The 21,109-nt window shown below is 38.5% G+C and overlaps 1 protein-coding gene across 1 annotated transcript; it reads right to left on the reverse strand.

Annotated features, from left to right (window-relative positions):
- Positions 1-911: 911 nt before the first annotated feature.
- Positions 912-15,304, reverse strand: ca9 (carbonic anhydrase IX). Its single transcript, XM_072659229.1, has 12 exons — positions 15,178-15,304; positions 8,330-8,362; positions 7,013-7,183; positions 6,574-6,716; positions 6,261-6,353; positions 6,031-6,097; positions 5,720-5,877; positions 4,303-4,429; positions 3,776-3,841; positions 2,453-2,467; positions 2,257-2,350; positions 912-972 (listed from the first exon to the last, which is right to left on the reverse strand). Exons 1-12 carry the CDS (start codon positions 15,302-15,304, stop codon positions 912-914), a joined length of 1,155 nt encoding a protein of 384 aa, XP_072515330.1.
- Positions 15,305-21,109: the final 5,805 nt, after the last annotated feature.

Genomic DNA, 21,109 nt, shown 5'->3' on the forward strand with positions numbered 1-21,109 from the left:
ATGCGTCACTATGGTCTTTATGCATGTGTCATAAAGTTCCTGTGTTCGTACCTTTCTCCAAAACATTTACTTGATACTTACATTATGTGGAGGTATAAAAAGGTTTATCACACCTAACCATCAACAAACATGGTTATTTTAACCATCACCCATGGGATGGGAACCAAATGTGGCTGTTTAAACGTGACAGGGGTCACCAGTCTTAACCACAAAGGGCTGATGTGGCTGCAGGTTTTCATTCCAGTGAAGCAAAAGAACATCTGATTGCACTGGTTTAATCAGTTGCTCTGAGTCTTAGCACAGTTGATTAGTTTTATGAGATGAGCTTCAGCTTGTTTGTATTTTGCTCTGACAGCTGTTGCAACATCAGTGCAGGACCGAAGCCTCGTTTCCCTGTAAATGAGCTCCCCTTAATACTGATTTCTCCAGTCATTCAAACATTCAAAACTGTTAGAAACTGAAACTTTTTTATTGAGAGATTGACAAAATACGTCGCTATTGACTCAATGATTAATGACATACATGTGCGTTATAGGCCACTAATATGACCTGCAGTACGTACATTCTGATAGCAGAAGTATGTACTTCATTAATACAAACAAACAAGCATTTTGTAAACAAAGTAGAACATCATAAATAGAACATAGTTAAAAGTATGTCAAGATCAAGTGATTTACCACCATACATGGCAATATCACAATTGCAAGAACTACAGTGAAAAATGAAGATTTCTTAATTCTCAGTGAGAAAACACACCAACTAACAGCTGTGATTAGAGAGCTGGGCAATACTTCCTGCAGCTGGCAGAACTGGCTTAGAAACATTTATCAAAAACTGCAAAAGTTTTCTAAAAAGTTTTCTAATATAAATAGTTGATAATTGTATCTGACAATGAAGCAGATATTTCACATCTATACCTCTTCTTTGGTTGCTGGTTTATAAATAACATTTTGTCTGGAGTCTTTTTTGAATCTGTGAAAAGAGACAACAAAGAGAAGTGTGTTATTAATGCAGTTGAGCCGTGCTGCTTTACAGAGGTAGATTTTTATAACATTATTATTTAAAGGAGTAAGATCATTAGAGAACAAACATTGTTTCCAGATAACACATAGATGAAGGTCAACTGTCTTAAGCAAGTAAACTTCGGAATACAGCCTGTTTGGGCACTCTGTCAAAAGTTACGTTACTATAAAGAGACACGAGAGTATGACGTTTTAAAAATTAGTAACATTTTGGCATTTAGGATTAGTGTATTATTTTTGTTTTGTAGAAATTTGTGTTTAGGATGTTTAGGAACCCCAAGAGATTTCTGCTCTGTTTTCTATTTAATTAATTATAAATTTTATTATCGGATTTTCCCTTTTTCTCACAATTTGGTACTGCCAATTAACCCACCCGTATGTAGCTCCCTTTAGCAGCAGCAATGCTTCTGATCCTAGGAAGGTAAACTTAACACGTCTCCTCTGATACATGTGAAGCCAGTCACCGCCTGATGCAGCATTGCTGAGCAGCCGACAAGCTCGAAGCAAAGTGTCGGATCGCTAGCTCCACCACATCAGCTCCATTTGCACCAGCTCCACCGCACCAGCTAATAGATACTGATGCTGGCAAACATCACTTAGACTGATGAGGGGAGAGAGCACAGTCAGTTGTGCTCTCCTGGACTCTGGCCACTGATGGCAAAGCGACATGGCTCAAGATTCAAACTCGACAACCCCCAGGCCGTAGTAGTAGCGCATTAGACAGCCAAGCCAACTCAGAGCCCCTGATTTTGTGCTCTTTTAGCTTTTACCAAAGTCTCAAACCTTAAGCAGAAAGACTTAGCACACTCTGGAGTGGTGCAGCACTGTTCTACTGTGCAGCGACCTCTGCTCGAATAGGACCTTCACGGAAGAGTCATCAGAAGAAAACCTTTCCTGCCCTTCCTGCAGCCTCAGCCTGAAAATTACTGAAAATGTTTGTGTGGGGACGTGCCGGTGTGTCGGGAACGTTCTTGTTAATCAGTTTTGTGTCTTTGTTGTCTTAAATTCTAATAAACTCAGGGTTAGAACTGTGTAATTTTCACAGTAATACATTCAAGGCCATGCTATACCACAAGGTATGGATGCTGGTGCTGATCTACTCTGCCTTCAGCCTCATGCCTATGAACACAGCACGTCAGTGCCAGTATATCACGGTGTAGCACTCGCTCCTGTGTGTTTTAGAATTAATAGAATGATTAGTAGATGAACAAAAAAGAAAACATGCATTACGCACTTTGAGTACTTTTTCCTCTGTTGATAAGCGTACAAGGAGAAACCCAGCAAAGTCATAGCGAATAAGGCTCCAAAGGCAATGGCTAATATGTCTCCTGTGGGTGATAGGTTTTCATTTAGAAACAAACAACATTGAGATAATATTGTAACATCAAAATGTTCAGCTTAAGGCCATTCAGTTGTGATGAATTACATACCTCTGGACAGTGTGTCTAAAAAGAGGAAGAAAAAAGAAAGAAAACATCAACCAAAAATATCAGTATTTATTTCATATTTCAAAATAATAAAATCCATGGACTTTAGAAAGAGTTGCAATCTTGTCTTTTTACAGCTCAGACTTTTCTCTTTATGCTTCTTTTGGGGAAAATCATTTTAATGCTCATTCCCTTTCATTTCTTATCTACATTTTTAAACTGCATTCCAGTGCTTAAGCCTCTCGGAGAAAAGCCTTGTTGGCCCACACGGCGATTCATTTGAGCAGTGTTGTGATGGAGCTTCTTAACTGAGCTCAGCAGATAATCCATTTCAACACTCTGAGGTGGTAATTGCACCTGTCTTTCAGAATTCACTGTGAATCATCAGACAGACTGCCGATACGATCAATACGATCACAGATGGTCATCTGTATTGATAACTGCACAGTACAGTAAAACAATTAGATTACTGTAGAGGTCTTCACTACTTTATAAGACACTCTATAAGAGCCCATGGTGACATATGTGTCACAGACTCTCACTCACTCAACACCCTGGATGCATCACAGGACAGTTTGTGAAATTCTGATGGAAAACTGACTGCTGGGCCTCCTCTGTTACCCGCATTAGACCAGATGTAAAAAGTTGTAAAAAGTGCTATACAAATACATTTGTGTGTGTATGTGACCTTATTTACAAAATGCCAGTGTGCTTGGTTAGTGCTTAAGACAAGACCAGCTCATTTAAAAGTTCTGAAGTTCTAAAGTTCTGCTTCAACCCATTTAACGTTTTAAAAGCTTCAATCAAATGTCTTATTACATATAGTTCTGACCCCATTTTTAGACAAAAAGGATAATTCATAATTAAAGTCAGTTATTTACAGAAGTCATCATGTGACCTTTTTATCATTACAAAAAAATCATTGAGCCTCTCAATTAATTTAACTGAACAATTATTTAGAATCAGTATTCAAAACTGGGTCTGGGCTTATTAGCTCTTCATTCACAGAGGCTAATAGCTGGACAGACTGGACAGCCTGTCTAAACATTCTTTCTGCCCAGTGTGAATTTTGAGGACTGTCTGTGGCCTCTCCAGATGGAGAAATTCTTTATTATGTTTTAAGTTATTTAGGGTGAGTTACTCAGACATGTATTGAGCCTAGACTTTGACTACATTGCAGTGTCAGTGATGAATCACCATTGGGGGGAAAAAAAATTGTAGGTTTAGTCTAGGTTTGGGCCTAGACTAATCCGGCCCCTATTTATACACTCCACATCCGAAGAGTAAAGGCCACACTGTATGACAGCAGTACAGTAAGATGCTCACCAAATGTTCCACTTGTTTTAACTCTTGGGAAAGTTTCTGCCCCAGGAAACGTGTCAATGTTGGCACCTGTAAAAGGCAGTAGTTCACACATGTTCACACAAATCAATATTATATGCCCATACTACTTTAAAATGTTTGGCAGTCAATATTTGTCTGTCCACTTTTGAAAAGAACACAAAGCCAGATGTTCTCAGAAAGTTCGCAAAACAAACCTGCGCATTTCCATTGAACACTTTGAACTGTACAATGTGCTTGTTTGTTTACCTAGATAAGCAATTTACTTGGGAGTCGTTTTATATGGACTAAAAGAACTCTAAGTGCCACTAAGAGCAGTGTGTGTTTGGATTTATGAAAGATAACTCAACCCACTTGAAACCCGCTGCCTGCAACAGGCCATTGAAGAAGTGGATTACCAAGTGGTAAGAGGATAATTACTCAGAATGAAAATCAGCATCCTAATTATTTATGGATTATGCTTAATTGTAGGTTTTACTAAGTAATTTAGGAGATTATAACAGTGCACTTACCCTCAACACTGGGCAACACACTGAAAGAGGACAGGACTCGTCTTCCATGAAGAAGCTGTGGGGCTCTGAAGTTTTTGGACAGGAGCTGATTTTGACCTGCTTTCAGTGTATCCTCCAGGGCCGCCAGCTGGTGAATAAAAGTGGTGGTGTAAGTTCTTGTACACCTTTTAAAATAGAGGTGCTCCAAAGGGTTCTTTGAGTAATTCCACAAAAGAAGAAAACTGGTTCCCTAAAAAACATTTTTGTAATAGAGTTGTGTAAATCTGAGGAACCTTTCGAAGGTTTAAAGAACCTTCACCTGATGTAAAGTTTCTTCACCCACTTTAAGATTCCTCAAGTCCAAACATCTCTATTAAAATGGTTCTTTAGGAAAGCAAAAGTGGTTCTTCTGTGCCTTCACTCAAAGAACTCATTGCAGCATCCTGCTTTTTTTTTACACCATTTTTATTAACATTACTGTGTGTATATCATCAGGCATTATAGATGACTAATGGGTACAGTGGACATCAGAGGTCTGTGCAGTTCTATACTAAAATAAACCAAAATAAAGAGGAAGCCACAATGATGACAACAAAAAACAAACTTGTCATTATTAGGGCAATTAGGATGTTGTGGTCGAGGACCTTCAAGTACATCTAGTTGTAGAACTGTGACAGTGTGTATGTGTGAGGGTTGGAGGATATAAATAGACACAAAAAAGGACTAAATAATATCCCTTTATAGCTTGTCTTGCTAAATCATCTATTTTAATTTCTTACATTTCTTTTACTTTTTAACACCTTTTATTAATAAATGCATCAATAAAATAAACAAAAATGTAAGTGATTTGTATTTCTTTATGTTTGTGTTGATGCATTTCTAGGTTGTTGTCAACCTGCTGTGCTGAGAAGCAGTTTAAACCTTTTAAAAGCTGATTTAAAAAGTGTTACTACAAACTGCTATCACCAAAGAATAGCCCCACCAGTTTGTACAGAAGTCTCTGCAGTTACTGAATAATACACCTTAGTGTGTAATAAGCCTTGGAGTGTTAAAGGGGTTAACCAATTATTGATGCAGAAGCAGGTACATGTAGACCAATGGGGTGGTAAGAAGTTTGGACTTTAGCAGTTTGACCAATGGTTGATGTAGAAGCAGGTACATGTAGACCAATAGTAGCAGCGAGAGGGCAAGACTTAATCAGTTTGACCAATTGTTGTAGACTAGTAATCAAAGAGAGAAAGCGGAGCTTAACAGACGTGATTGCAGCTGTATAAATCCACACACACCATGTGTGGCTACTGTAAAAGTATCATTTCATTTCCACATCCCCAAAAGATGAGAGTAGGTATAGTCACCCATCCTAGTTATTACACACACAAAAATAGGCCAAAATGACTGATCAGTAAACATTGGGTTTTATAGACAGTATGAAACAAACCTGTTTTCTTGATACTGTGATGGTGTCGTTAAACATGGTCCAGTTGACAGTCTGGAAGCATGGCGGGGTGGTCAGGGACCCGTTGTACCTATAAAACTTTTCCAGATTGTTTGGTAGAAGGTGACGGATGTTAAACCCTGGGATCTGAGTGTTCGACTCTGAAAAGAAAACAGCAAATTCAAGCAAACTTTCTAAATGAATGCGCCGATACCATCCATCCCTCTAGCAACATCTCTGCATGTGGCCATTCTACATATAGAGAGGCCTAAAGCATCTGAGCTCTTTTGGTGATCTGTGTGGGTTATAGTTACCTTCAATGCTAACATCTGTGAGCGAGGACAGGATCCTTTCATAGTTTTTATTCTCATGAAGCCCAATCTGCAATGAACAGTTTAGAGAGATATTAATCAGAAAATGAATGTGTAATTTTGTAATGAATTAATTATATCATTTATAACGACCAGCTTATTGTTGCAAGTCAACAAAAATATTCACTAAATTTGTCTTTTAAAATGTGGTCATCGAAAATAGCACGGCTTACCCCAATAAAGCCTCCTAATACAGCCAGTCCATCTGGTTTGCTTGCAGCCTCTGATATGTTTGCATATTTTGAGTTGTAATGAACCACATGGATCTTAAATGAAGAGAGAAAATCAGTCATCATTAAGGCATTTTTGCCTTGTTGTATTGCACTGAATATGTTTAGTGCTATACAGTCTCAAGGTCAAGGCATCAAGTGTAAACATGACTTAATTGAGTGTAAATGAACAGCAGTGATGGCCTTTCTTTTTTATAGAGTGGAGCAACGTGTTCCGAGAGTGGACATTATAAACAGTGCTGTTGGCTCTTCTCACCTCAGCAGGGAAGTGAACGTTATCTATGGTGTGCTCTGAGCCAGGAACCTCTATGGTGCCCCAGTGGAAGTGAAGCTGGGCAGCCAGGTAGACTTCATCAAACCCCTTCACTATACGCATGCTGTTGGGCAAACTCAGTTTCACTGCAGGAAAGATAGCAAAGGCCCCAAATGTGAGCTGTTTAGGATAACTGTGATTGTGGACAGAGTGTTATATTAATTTCACTGTAAGTCTTAATCTTTTGTATCATTTGCTCTTAATTGTCAGCAAAGCACTAAAGGCATCCAATTTTTTCACTGCTTTGAGCAATTGTTTACTTACTGCTTTTTGATCTGCCTGTATAGCCAAATGTGACCAGATTGACTAAAACCACTTTAACAAACACACCTTAACAAACGGTACATTTAGGATTGGAGCTAAAGAAAACCAACAGGCTTACATGTGTGTCCATTGTTTATCAGTGTCAGACCAGGGTGGCCTGTTAGGTCGTAACCTTCCAGCTGTATTGGAGGCAGGCTGCGGTCATAGATGGCCTTGCTGGTCTCAATGTCAATCGGTGACTGAGACTTTCCATTGCAGTCGTGGTAAGCAGAGCGCCATGCTTCTTGATCTGGGAGAGAGGATCGAAACTCTTGACATTCTGATGTCATTGGGTTAATTATAAAACACTGACATGGGCTGCAGAGGTCACTGATGGCAGTGGCATCACTCAAAGTGTCACAAGTCAAAAAGGTCAAGTTATTCAGTTATTTAGTAAAACATGACTAAGCTTACGCAAAGCACTTTTTAAGCAGCCATAAATAATAGTAGTGCTTATCTCGTTACTATGTAATAATCTGTACTATACACCCCAATTAAAGATTGCCAGGCTGCTATCATTAGCTATAAACAATCATGTTATCAAGACGCAGAAGGTGATAGCAAATGAAATGCTATCTAATTTATTTGATGCCTAATGGAAAACTACTCTCACTGCCAATGTCAGGCAGTGTGTATATCAACCAGAACAGACATCAAGGCTCCATCAAGTGTTATACCTGAACATGAAGCTCAGCAAATAATATAACGCCACCTTAAAGTCTTATCTCTGAACCAAATACAAGTGTGGATCAAATGATGTCACAATCTTGCAACCTTGAAGCATGGGTTAATCAGTCAGCTGGCTTCACTGTGAGCAGAACAATGGAAGCTCTTTCCCTGATAGGTGATCATTCAGGCCTGGGTCGGAGTTACAGTCTGAACTCTTGTCCAGCCCCTCCACCATCTTCTACCACACCTGGGATGCAATTTTACTAAGCAGTTTTTTTTTCAGGTATCCACATAAATAAAGTCCAACTCATACCTGTCCAATAGGGAAGGTGTGAAGATTGTCTGTACTGAACAACCCACTTTTAGATTCATGCACTGCACCTCTTAATCTTAACCCTTATGTCTTTATTGGACCCTGTTAGTGCACCAAAGTGGTTAAGGGATAGCAATGTCAATCAAACCTCCAAAGTGCATATAATAAAGTTCAATTAATTATTTATATATATATATTTATTATACATTTTTAAAAGATGAGGTTTCCAGGGCTCTTAGAACCTAATTAAGCAACTATCCTCTCAGCTAGGTGTTCATAGTTTGTCTGTTACTATGGGATGGCTATGAGGTCTAGAGATTTGAGCTGAGGGTCTTACAATTACAAGCTGTAGACACAGTACATCTCACTTTTGATTTGTGCAATACTGTGGCAAGTAATGTATCATGTACTTACCATGATAGCCCCAGCGATGTTCATGAGAGGAACCTGTGACCAAAGTGAAAGTTTAAAGATTTAATTAGGTCTATAAGAATGATAGAGTTCAAGATATTATCTCTGAGAAGTTAAATTTCAATTTCTAGCAACATCATTTACAGAGCATAGTATCATTATGTAGGTCAAGATGGAGAAAGCATGTGGTCAGATAGGCGGTGTCAGAAAGACATACAGCAAGCAGTTATATACAGTACATACTCTATTGTGCTAAAAGTGCTAGATGAGGAGTTGACTACAGAGTTTTTCTGGAACTGCAGTGGAACAACCTGGTCTCTCTATCAGCATCTATTTACATACAAAATTAATTGATGGACGTTTGCTAACAGCATTCTGTTCCTGGATCCATTTGGTGTCTTTTTATAGCCTTCCCCTGCTTTGTAGGCATTAGTATCCTTTATTTTCAGATCCCTAGCCAACTGCTTAGAGAGGCCCATGGTTGCCCATGTCTTAGGACAAGGTTTGAAGAGTCAGAAAATTGAGTGATCCTCCACTGACGATTCCCAAAGATAGATCCTTACCTGCCTAATCAGTCCTAATGAGTCAGTTAAAGCCTAAGTTATCACATTCTGAGACTTTACTACTTACTTTACATTTTATTTAGTTCATCAAACACAAAGCAACTGTTCATTAACATTTTAGACATCAGTTGAAGACCTGCTGAAGAGGCTGTGTTTACTTATTTCCCTAACTTTTCCAAAACCTAGCACTGTGTGAGTCCAGCACCAAGAAGACTATCAATTACAGGTTTTAAATCAGCGCATGTCTGGGTGAAAGCCAGTGCATTTTCATGGGGTCCAGGGGTCGCAAGGATTTTAGCGTCACTCAGGTATGGGTGCTCAGAGGAAGCATATTCTCTCTTCTCTCACATCAGCACACTAACACAATCCCTCCTTCATCCGTCCGGGTGAATGCAGGCATTATGCTTCTGAAGCTAAGCCCCTACACTAGAGAGGTTTGGCAGCTTACTGACAGTCACTGGGCCTCCAGGCCTCCAGACAGGCACTTTACTCAAGACTCTGTATCATTGTTAGCTCCCATGGTCACCCGTACTTAAGTTACAGGATCAGCCATTTGTCCTGGCGCTTAAGAATCACAAGAGGGTGGGGGAATGTGGCAGCAGGAAAGTTTCCTTTACTGTCTGCCTGGATGAGATGAATAGCCTGTAGTCTATAACAACATAGGACTCTCCTCCAAGGGATCATCATTTTCAAATTAATCCTGTACTAAACTGTATATACCAGTGTTAACACTCTCCAAAGTGGTGACCTCATAGGAAAAAACAAAAATGCCCTTAACTTTGAATGGAAGTCAAGGTAAAGTTTATTTCAAGTAATGTAGAGCATTTCTATTGGTCCAGAATGATTACACAGATGCAGAACAGCTACAGGGTTCAAGCCATAGTTAATAGCTTGTAGTAACCATTGAAAAAACCTGGGCCGAAAGTGTTATTACAAACTTCTATTACCAGAGAATAGCCCCACCAGTTTGTACAGACGTCCCTGTAGTTACTGAGTAAACACCTTGGTGTGTAATAAGCCTTGGAGTGTTAAGGGGTTAAACACTGTTGTTGTTGTTGTTGTAATACAGGGGCTGAACTGCTGCAGCCTGAACAGGGGATATATGTAAATCCATTACTTTTTGTGACATTGCAAATGAAGAGAACTCAAAGCAGGCTGTTTTTAAGGCGTAGTTTTGTGCATACAATGTTATGCAAATGTGGACACCCCTTTGTTTTCTTTAGAGGATTCATTACCTTATTTTAACTTAGAAAAGCGGCAAACTGTGCCATTTGACCAGAGGTGTTGAAACCTTTGCATAAGACTGCATGGACTAGGAGATTTAGAAACTTCAACAATGTTTACATCAGACCTCAGACTTCTAAAATGAAAAGAATGACCATTTTCATGATAAGTATGTGTATAAAAGGGAGGAATGTAAATGTTCCCACCCAACTCTGAAGATTTCCCACTCACTCTTTCCCTCTTTCCCTTCCCATTCAAACATTTCGAATAATACCTTGTTGCCTAATCAGCTGGGTTTGAGAGGAGAAAACTGACTAATTTGTGTTGACCTTCCAGATCTGACTTGTGCAACTAAGTAAGGGACAACTCCCTCGAGTCGGTTTCCTCACATTAGTTGAGTAAGGACAGTCATTGTGATTGGACTTAACGTAACTGTTAACGTAGAGTTTCACTGAAACTAGCCAAAAAACCCAAGCAACTGTAATACCACTTGCTTAACTGGACAGGTTGGTTAAACATGTAAAGCTACAGTACGCTGAAATCAGTCAACATCGGTCTACTTGGCCAATTTGATGTCAAACTTTTATGTTAGAAGGATTGAACAACATGCAGTCCAATTAATATAGCATTACCTATAGCATTACCTTACTGTGTCACTTCCACTCATTGATTACCATTCTTCCACAACCCCTTTCATATGGTGCAGAACAGATCTTTGTAGGGTACCAAAGAATCAGACTTGCAGTGATTGAGCTTAATAAAAAGCTGTAATCCATCAAGCGAGAGACCACTAGCTTTAAATTATTCAATACCCAAACAGCCCAGTTAGGAAATGCCAGTGTTATGCTTCCTTTCTAATGAGCTCAGCTTTGACGTAACTGGATATTGTGAAAAACAGTAGCACACTGACCTGCTTAATTCATCTGTATTTACAGATTGTGTGCTACCAACACAGCCTAACTAAGATTAATTTATAAAAAAGGCATAGATCTTAACAGTAAATCTTCATATCCCAAGGGCCTGTGTGTGCCCACATTTCCAAACTTCACTCCCATGGCTATATAACCTACATAATTTGTTTCATAACAGTCTTGAAATACTTTTACTTAATAATTAGTCTAATAGTCTATGGACAAAAATATTGGGACACCTGCTCATTCATTGTTTCTCCCCAAATCCCAGGGTATTTAAAAAGAGTTATCCTGCGTTTCTTTAAGTACATGTCTCTGCTGACCTTCTACTAGATTTTGAAGCATTGCTGTGATGTGATACAATTTGATGTCACATTCAGCGACATAAACATTAGGGATGTCAGACTGTTGGATTATCACCACCTCACCCCAACTCCCCAACTCATCCCAAAAATATTGGATGGAGCACCATCATCATCATTCCAAAGAACACAGCTCCGATGCTCTACAGCTCAATGCTGGGGGCTTTATATCCCTCTAGCCCACATCTGGCATTAGGCATGGTGCCAATAGGTTCATGTCTATCTGTTCCAGAGAGTCCTATTCATTTGCACAGCAGTGAGTGCAACGTAAAGTAGCTGAATGCATTCATTAGAAGTAGTGTAAGTCTTAAATGGTTAAAGGTAGAACATGGTCATCAAGCATAATTGTGCACCTTAAATGAGTTGTATAGGGTACCCTACATTCACTTTTCCAGGGGAAAGTACGTATGATATAATTATTGTATGCTCCCTAAGGGAAGACGTACCCTTAGGGAACCACTGCAGTCACAACTTTTGCCCCTTGAAAGGGACATTTCTTTTTGCAGGAGAGAAGAAGCTGAAGTTTGTATTCATTGTTGAATTCATTTGATTCCTTTTGGTTTAAAATCCAATATTATAGATAGAAAAAAGAAAGAGCAGGTAGAGAGGAATAAGAGAGGAATAAGAAAAATACTGAATCAAAAGAAGTTGAAAATGAAGTGTGAAGGACTGAAAGGGTACTGAGGAAACAGGGTATTGCTAAAATCATTGAATTAAATGTACTTATTTTTTCCATTTTGTCACTGTGCCTTTATGCCCAATATATGTGAATTATCTGATTGGCTTCTCTGTATTGCCTTTCAATCACAAATCAGTCAGGACTGAAACACTGCTCATAACTTAAATGTTAAGGGTACATGTATATGCTTTGTACCTATGGGGGCCTTAAACCTACTTAAGCAGTACCCTTTTACTTGACAGTGTACACTGATGGGAATTTGTTCTAATGGGAATTCAGCAGTGGAGCACTTTCTGCTAAGCTGTTTGCTTACTTCTTCATTACCTGGACTAGAATTAATATCACTTTTACTTCTATGTTGTTTTTGGCTAAACTAGTCACTATCTGCATGCTTACTCATGTGGTGTGATTTACATGGCTACAGTTACGTTTAGCTGTCATTAATGCCTTTTCACAGACTACGCTCCACTTTGCACGTACAGGCACATCTGCAGTGGAAAAAATTGCGGGCTACGTGAGTGTGGCCAGATTCACAGATGCAGTTGCCACACCAGCCAGTTCCAGGATTTAAAAAAAAAAAATGCCAAGTCACAAAAAAAGATGATGATGAAGTCACTGAGGAGGAAGTCTAGTCCAATCACTGAAGTACTTCGTAAATGTAATCCGATAAAGCGACTTCATGCGTACGTATCACACACTTTAGATGAGTCAGTTTCCTCTGACTGGGCATAGTGGCATAGCAACACACAGCACTCGGAATGTGACCACTGCACCCTTTAACAGATCCCTTCATATAATCCCTGGACTCCCATTTCAGGTTCCTGTGGATTACAGGGGTTATAGGTACAGATATATCTTTTAGAAAAGCAGAAGAGCACTGTTGTAACCCCACTTTCAACCCCCAGAATGGATAGTCACACATTACACTACAACATTTCAGCTCTGTGTAGCTTGAGCTGCTCCCAGGAGGTGCAGCATTAGACTCTATTAAAATAAAGGTGGATGCATGATCCAGGAAAACCAGTTAAAGTGATTCTTTAAAGAACCGTCCAATGAAAGGTTCTTCAGAGAACCTAAAGCCATTCTATGGCATCTCTCCAAAGACCCCTTTCTGGGCACCTTTGGATTGGAGAGACTATGTGTACAATTACAATGAACTAATCCTAAGGAACAGTAGGCTCTTGTTATTGGATGTTTGAACTAGTTCTTACCGGATTCATTCAGAGCTGAATTGGCAGTTATGAAGGACACATTTGTTTGTATGTTTGTTTGTTTGTTTGTCTGTTTGTTGGTTTGTTGGGCCACATTCAACATTGGCTTAAAATAGCGAAAGAAACCCTTGTTCTCTGCTTGCTTGAGTCTTTCCACTGACGCAGTGAAGGAATTTTAAATGAGCTACAAGGTTGAGGGCAGGATTCCAGTTGGTTCTTCCCTCTGACTGAGATTTTTCACCAGTTTCCAGAATAATAATTTATATTTGCAATATTTTGCAAAGAGGTTTTGGCTGCTTGATAGTAAACGAATCACTGTAGTTATTATTTAGCACCTTTCATTTATGGAATTTAACCAAATAAACTGCATAAGAGGATATAGAATTTATCCTGTTTTGACTGCATTGCTAAAATAAAGCTCACTCTAAAATGAAAGTGTATACATAAATATATTGATTAAATGAAACCTGTTATGCTTTGTAATACTGGTCTTTCTCTCTGTATGTCCAGCAAGACTTTAGATTAAATATAGAATGGTGCCTGTGTGTGTGTGTGTGTGTGTGTGTGTGTGTGATGTGGATTTGGAAAGAAGAAGTTGAGAAGAAATGTCCTTTTATGGTGCCACACAACCTGCTGTCACTACTGGATTAACAGGCTTATGCTTATCTTTTACAGGAGAAACAGTAAAAGTGGTCTCAGGTCAGTGTAAAAAAAGCCTAACTCCATCATCAGTGAAATAAGGCAGAGTGGGTTTCCTGTGTGTCTTCTGCTACCTCCTGGTGAGCAGTCACTCAGCCTGACGAAATACTCCGTACCTCCAGAGCAGCACGTAGACCAAGAGATTCCCAGCCAAAAACACCAGCAGCCTCTGGCATCACCAGCTGTTTCCTGGATGAGCTGTGAGCGCTGCTCTTTCATTCAGCGGCCGTCTGACTAACGCACACACGTCCAGCAGGGCAGCATTACTAGACTCTTACTGTACACTGCTGAGAGGCTGCGTAAGAAGCTCAGCTATACGAACTACACTGTATGATAAGTATGTAATAACTGTAATGTACATACTGTACTATTATATGCTAGTGTTTAGAGTTACTAATATATATATATAATATAATGTACATTTATAAAAATAAAGTATTCTACTGTATAAAATGACTGTATATAATTGCAGTTGAAAGAAAACCTTGAATTTTAACTACTAACTTTTTTACTAAGTTTTAGAAGCTTTTTAATATATATTTAGAAATGTACTTCAGTGTACTTTAAGTACAAAAAGAATACAAGAACATGATTAGAGAAGCAAAAAGTCCCTTATTGTATAGCCCAGAACCTCTGCCACCCCATCCCTAACCAAAATCAAACACACCAAAAAAAAAACAAAAAACCATAGGGGAACCGCATGTTTTAAACTAAGTGTTATATATATGTATATATATACCTTTATTTATATACCTTTATACCTTTAATAGTGTTTATATATATATATATATATATAACACTATTAAACTAATACTAATTACTATGCTATATCGCACTAACTGCTGAGCTCTTTGTATCTCTACTCTACTATACTGCTTGACCTCTCAACTTGCGTTTTCCGCAGAACACAGGGACGCAGAAATCAGGCATCATGACAACCCCCAGCACAGTCACGCCAAATTAACTGGAAGGACTAAATAAAAGCACACTCAAGCTGGACGTGTTCCTCTGACTAATCCTTCTACATCTTAATTTAGCAATAAAACGAGTCACAGTTTCTCATCTTTCTTATGTGGATCTGAGGCTTCAGACTCTCATAAAAGTGCAAAACAATAAAAAAGTTGTTTTACAATAATATAAAGTTCTAGCTGTAATCAAAGCCACAGCTGCTTGTTTGAACAGGCTTTGCTCAGTTTACTTACTTTTGTCGTGCTCATCATCATCATGCTCACTGCTGCCATCTTCCTCAGAAGAAGATGATGAGAGAGATTCTCCAGCCAGCACCTGATTCTGGGCGAGGAAGAGGATGATGAAGAGTTTTAGCAGCATGCTGATTTCTGCCTGTCTCCTCTTAGCAGCCAGCACAAGTCTTCATACCCACACAGGTGCGCACACACACACACACACACATCCCACACACATTTATATACACATACACAAAGCCTCAGCTCCACTCACTCACGGGGGGAGGTGCTTTAAAGACCACCCTGAGGTAAAGAACCAATCAACAGTCAGGAGCCATCACAAGTGCCCAGTATGCCTTTATTCTCTCTCTTTACCTCCCTCTCTCTCTGTCTATATCTCTCTCTCCATCGCTCTATCTCTCTCTCTCGCCACACCTCCTTTCTTTCTCTGTCTTTCTCTATCTCTCACTACCTCTTGGTCTCTCTCTCTCTCTCTCTCTCTCTCAATTTCTTTCCTCCCTCCCTCTCTCTCTCTCTCCCCCTCCCTCTCCCTTTATCCCTCCCTCTCTCTGCCTCTCTCTCTCTGGCTCCCTCTAGACTTGCAGTCCTGTAGATATTGAATGAGAACTAATCTAATCTCTCACCTCTCTGCAACACACACACACATACACACACACAGCCTTGAACGAAGTCCAGTGGCTGCGCTATAAGCTAGGAGGGACTGAGACTGCTGTTTGTTGTTGAAGTGGCCTTGGAGTCTCATGTGTTTGGTAACACAAACACTGGAACACAATGAGGGAGGCATGATAGTTCTTTAAGGGGCTGTTTCTGACCTTTCTGACTGAGATCCAGAGGCTTTCAATAATCCAGAGGATATCTAGAGGCACTTGTCAGATTCATCTTACACAATAGAAGTAGACAGTAGAGTTACTGTCCTGTCTGTTTTCTATAACAGATAAAGGTTGTGTTGTAAATGCTGTCGGACTGAGAAATCCCCCTTGACAGCGGCTGTTTTTTTACAGATGAGCTCTACGGCTCAGGATCAGGATCAGGATCAGGATCAGGTCATTGGTGATCAAGGTCCAGATCAGCATCATTACTGCAACAGGTACATTTATCAAAAATAAAAAACAAACATTTCATCAAACACATGGGGCTACTTTCCGTTACATCCATTGCTGACACAGATGTGCCAGTGTACACACACATAGCTTGTCAAGCCCTCTACAGAAATACTGCCACTTGAATTGGACTCTATGGAGCAGATAAACATGAACCTATTGGCACCATGCTGCCTAATGCCATGTGTGGGCTAGAGGGGTATAAAGCCCCCCAGCATTGAGCTGTGGAACTGTGCTTTCTGGAATGATGATGATTTAATCAATTCTTTACAGCAATGCGCCAAAATCTAGTAGAAATTTTTCAATATCCTTGATTTCAGAAGAAATAATGAATGAGCAAGTGTCCCAATACTTTTGTCCATATAATGTATATGCTCCAAAAACATTATGGTTTCTATTTGTATCATGTTTAAAACATATTTTTTAAGGAAACAATATTTATGGAATATTAAATGTTTATATTATGTTTTTAAAATGCACCTTTTTCTAGCTGATAAATGTTCAGCATCATAACATGTCATTACTTTCTGCAATGGTGAAAAGAGCCTGAAATTGAAGAATAGCCCCTGATGTAGTTTATTTACAATATGCATAAATACCTACATGAAAAAAGGAAATTGTTTTAATCTGTTCTTGTGGTCCCTTAACGTATATACAGGCATTTTACTTGCCCTTTGACCCTGGACATAATACACAGTGTTCTCTGAACCTGGTCAAACAATGGACTAATCTGTTCTGATTGTAGTATTGAATTCATCTCCCTATTGCACTTTTTTGTTTTGAAACAGTTAACACACAGTAGTAATCAGGGGCTTCATGACCAAATGAACAGTTTCTGAACATAATTTTCAAATCCTCACAAAGGATTACATAAACACAAACACACACTCGTCTATCAAGCAACACAACCTGCAATTAGTGAGTCGGTTCCTTCAGGTGTTTTGAGGAGCAGCGGAAGCTGAACAGGGCAGTGGGTCGCCGGAAGCAGGATTACCAAAAAGATACCCACTATTTACTGAGAGATCTGCTTTGAAACAGTGTGGAGAAAAGAGTGAAAATAAAGAAAAGAGTGAAAATAAAGATAAGATAGCGCACACATCTCCTGTGCTGAGAAAATTACAGTGAATATTTAGTGGAGCTCAGTTGGTGAAATGTGTTTAGGCACTCACAGTAAATAAACCAAGCAAGAAAAAAAGTAATTATCATAATTATCATAAATGTAATTATTTTCCTTCTATTTTCTAGATGACTGTTACAGTAAATGTCTTCTAACTGAACGAAAGTGTTGAAGTGGAGCTGCAATGCTTTAAAGATGTTCCTTGAACCATGTCTATACAGATCATGCAGTAGATAGTTCTATATTAGTAAAGGTCAATATGAATTTTTACCCTAATTTAAATGACCACATATCTGTTTCATATCTGATCTGAAAATAATATCACTATAACCTGTTAAATGTTTTCAACTCTAAAGAAGGTGAACCAAAACAAAATGACTGTAACAGCCACTGTGTTACAGGAATGAGATAAACCTGCAAAATACTATATTATATACTATACTATATAAACACTATATTTAGTCATAATATGATAAGTCCACCTCTGTCATGTAAAAACCTCATATTTTACATTTTTCACTTTCTAGCATAATCAAATGTCAAAATGTCATTTGAATGGACTAATAGAAATTCTCCAAAATGGAATACAATCTTCCATTGAAAGTTTAGTTATACATTGACCTTCATTAAGAAGTTAAAGTTATACATTTACTTCCATTGAAAGTTAAGATTTTTACTTTGACTTTCATTGAAAGTTTTTCCCTTCTCCTGTAAAGTTGAAATTTTGGAGATTTTCGCATTTTGCATTACAGCAATGATATATTACTGACAACAGTCTACAAAACAGGGAAAAAAAACATAACTCAAGCATTAATAAATCATACAATGTTGTGTTGATGAGTATTTGCTTGCTACTCAAACAGTATCAGTAACAGTAAACAGTAACAGGCAATGGCAGTGTTTTTTTTTTAATTATTCAACCAGGTTTCACTGTCTGTATATTCAAAAAATCCAGACATTATTAAGTTATTTGGCGTTTTTATTTTTTATTTTTTTTTCATGTTTCTGAGAAAGGGCCCTCTAATGCCAGCTTCCCTTCAGCACAAGGTGTGAATGACCTCCTTTAGCCAAAACTGTGTGTACAGTCTGGAACAGATCACAATACCCTGCCCTCCTTTCACACTCGTTCCTGGAAGAGTCAGTGAGAGGAAAAAACATCAGCAGCACATCTTTTAGAGAATCTGTGATTTTTTTTGTCAAGGTCGTAATGCAGCAGTAATGAAACGTGTGAGTTCAGTTTGGTGGTAAAAAAAATTTCTTTAGGCTGAACTCCAAATATTCACACACAAAGTACTCATTCTGTTACAAAATGCTAATATTAAAACTCTTACTTGTGTGTGGAGCTCCCAAAGGACTTGTGGACTTCCATTATGATATAAAAGAAGGTATAATCAGTCCTAACAAAACCTCATATCTCCAAAATGGTAACCTTACCTTATATAAAGTCATGTAACACAGTTCTGTTCCAGGTCATTTTGAACTTTCTGTTCTTTTCAAATTTGTTAAAATGTTAAAAATATGTTTTTTGTGACAGTGCTGATGTACCATGAGTGTTTTAATGTGTAAGTGTCCAAGTAGCCATGATCTACACTTGTAATCCTTCATTTAATGCATGCTCTCTCGTAAGCAATTTTAATGAGTAGCCTCTGTCAGTTCAATTACGCATGAGCCTAGTCTCATTCCAGCTGACCGAACTGGTCTAAAACAATTACTCTGCAGTTCAGGGGGGAATTCCTCTCATTCTTCAGAATGTAAACAAAGTATTTAATGTGAATGTTGCATTATAGAGAAACTTACTCACTAGCATGTCTTAACAGTGGTGGTGATAGGAACCATTTTTAACATTGTCGTTTATACTGTACTTCACTACTTAAACAATGAAAAATAACATTTGTAATTTTCCAATAAATAAATCCATCCAGTTAAATCCATGCAGTGGAGGCAAAATGAAGGAAAACAGAATGAACATAAGGGTTCAAAAAAGTTTTAGTAAACAAGTGCTAGAAGTGAATTGTCCTGATGTAGACACTAACAGTACTTTGAGAACAGTCTCCTCTTTTATTTAGACATTCATTTCAGTCAATCAACTATTTCAACAAAGACAAGTGTGAGAAGTGTTGAAAAGTTCATATTTCTGAACGTTATTTTTGAGAAGAGCAGTTGTTCTTCGAATTTTTCTAAAATGAAAAGTAAGAAGAAAACATCTAAGAAGAATTTTTTTCTTAAGACACTTTTGTGAATCTGGCTCCAGGGGTTACAATGTCTACAACCCAGCTTTACATATAATGTTAATAATGGTCAAATAGTTTAGCAATCGCTTTTGTTGGAAATCAAGATTCAGAAATCAGACATCTGGTTCCTGTTACCACCATTGTGAACAATTCTGGCCAAACAAGTCAGAATCACTCTGCGTCATTTTGAAAGATTCTTCATTATGCTGCTATTTAGAAATATCAGTGGAATTCCCCTGTATCTTCCCCTATAACATGTAGGGGCTCCTTTTTTAGGAATAGCTGGAGCAGAAAGGCTTTATTAGAAATGACTGTGAACTCCAGGTCAACGTAAAACTGTCCTCAGCTGCAGCATTCTGGATAGTAGTACCATCAGCATTACAAAGTATTACTCAGAGGTTAAGCTGAGTTTCCTCATTCAGACATAGCAATTGTATTCCTCACATTACTGCAAATGTGTTGGAGAATCAGTCTGGATTTCCAGTGGAAATGAAAATGAATTGAATGAAATGAACTGGTGGAGACTGGCATTGTGCTCATTTATGGTGTTGGAGAATTAAAACCAACTCATTAAACTCAACTGCTATCTTAGTTGGAAATTGAGATGCTTTTTAAGCAGTCAAGTGAGATGTTTTGTATTCAATTGTTTTTTGTTCCAGGAATTTTAAAAGCAGACAAAAAGTCAGCAAAGAAACGAAACAGAAAGCAGAAACTTACAAACCTAGTCTCACATCCTGCCACGGGTGCGACATTGATTCTGCAGTAGTCATGACCTAAAAGTGGCATCACTTGTGTGTGTGTATATATATATATATATATATATATATATATAAAGACAATATATCATGCAGTGATTCTCATATTTGTCACTACCAGTTTTAAACATCAGATGAAACCATTAGGCTTCCCACTGGTGTCACAAATCTCACCAATCCAGCTCCTAAAAGGAGCTTCCACGTTTTTGCCTGTTTCCAAAACAGTCATCCGTTTTCATAGGAATTTCATGAACTTTACTAGAACTGGGCCAGAGGCAAAGTCAGTTTAGACACAACAGCCACAGCCACAGCCACGTACTGCTGAGTCATGTAAACTACAATTTATTGTGTTTAAACTGGCCAACCCCCCCCCCCCGAAAAGTAGAGCTACTTCAAACACAGACATTTACATCAAGTAAAATGTTTAAAATCATTCTGGTTATTTGATTTAATGACCAGGGATGGATTTCTGACTGGACCATCGGAGCAAATGCCCAGGGGAATCCGACTCAAGAGAGACCACAAGACTCAAGGTGGCTCAACAACTGTAATCTATTCCACCAAGTCCACAGCCTATGAAAACAATAGCTGGATGAACAGTGTTTGAAAATGACCAAATGGCTAAATTATAGCCCCTCAAGTTGTAAACTATTCTTCTCATGGGATTGTGTTGTTACCATTCATTTCAGACTTTGGATACCATTTTACCATTAACCCATCAAGGTG

The sequence above is a fragment of the Salminus brasiliensis genome, chromosome 16 (assembly GCF_030463535.1).
Source record: "Salminus brasiliensis chromosome 16, fSalBra1.hap2, whole genome shotgun sequence".
Taxonomy (NCBI): Eukaryota; Metazoa; Chordata; class Actinopteri; order Characiformes; family Bryconidae; genus Salminus; species Salminus brasiliensis.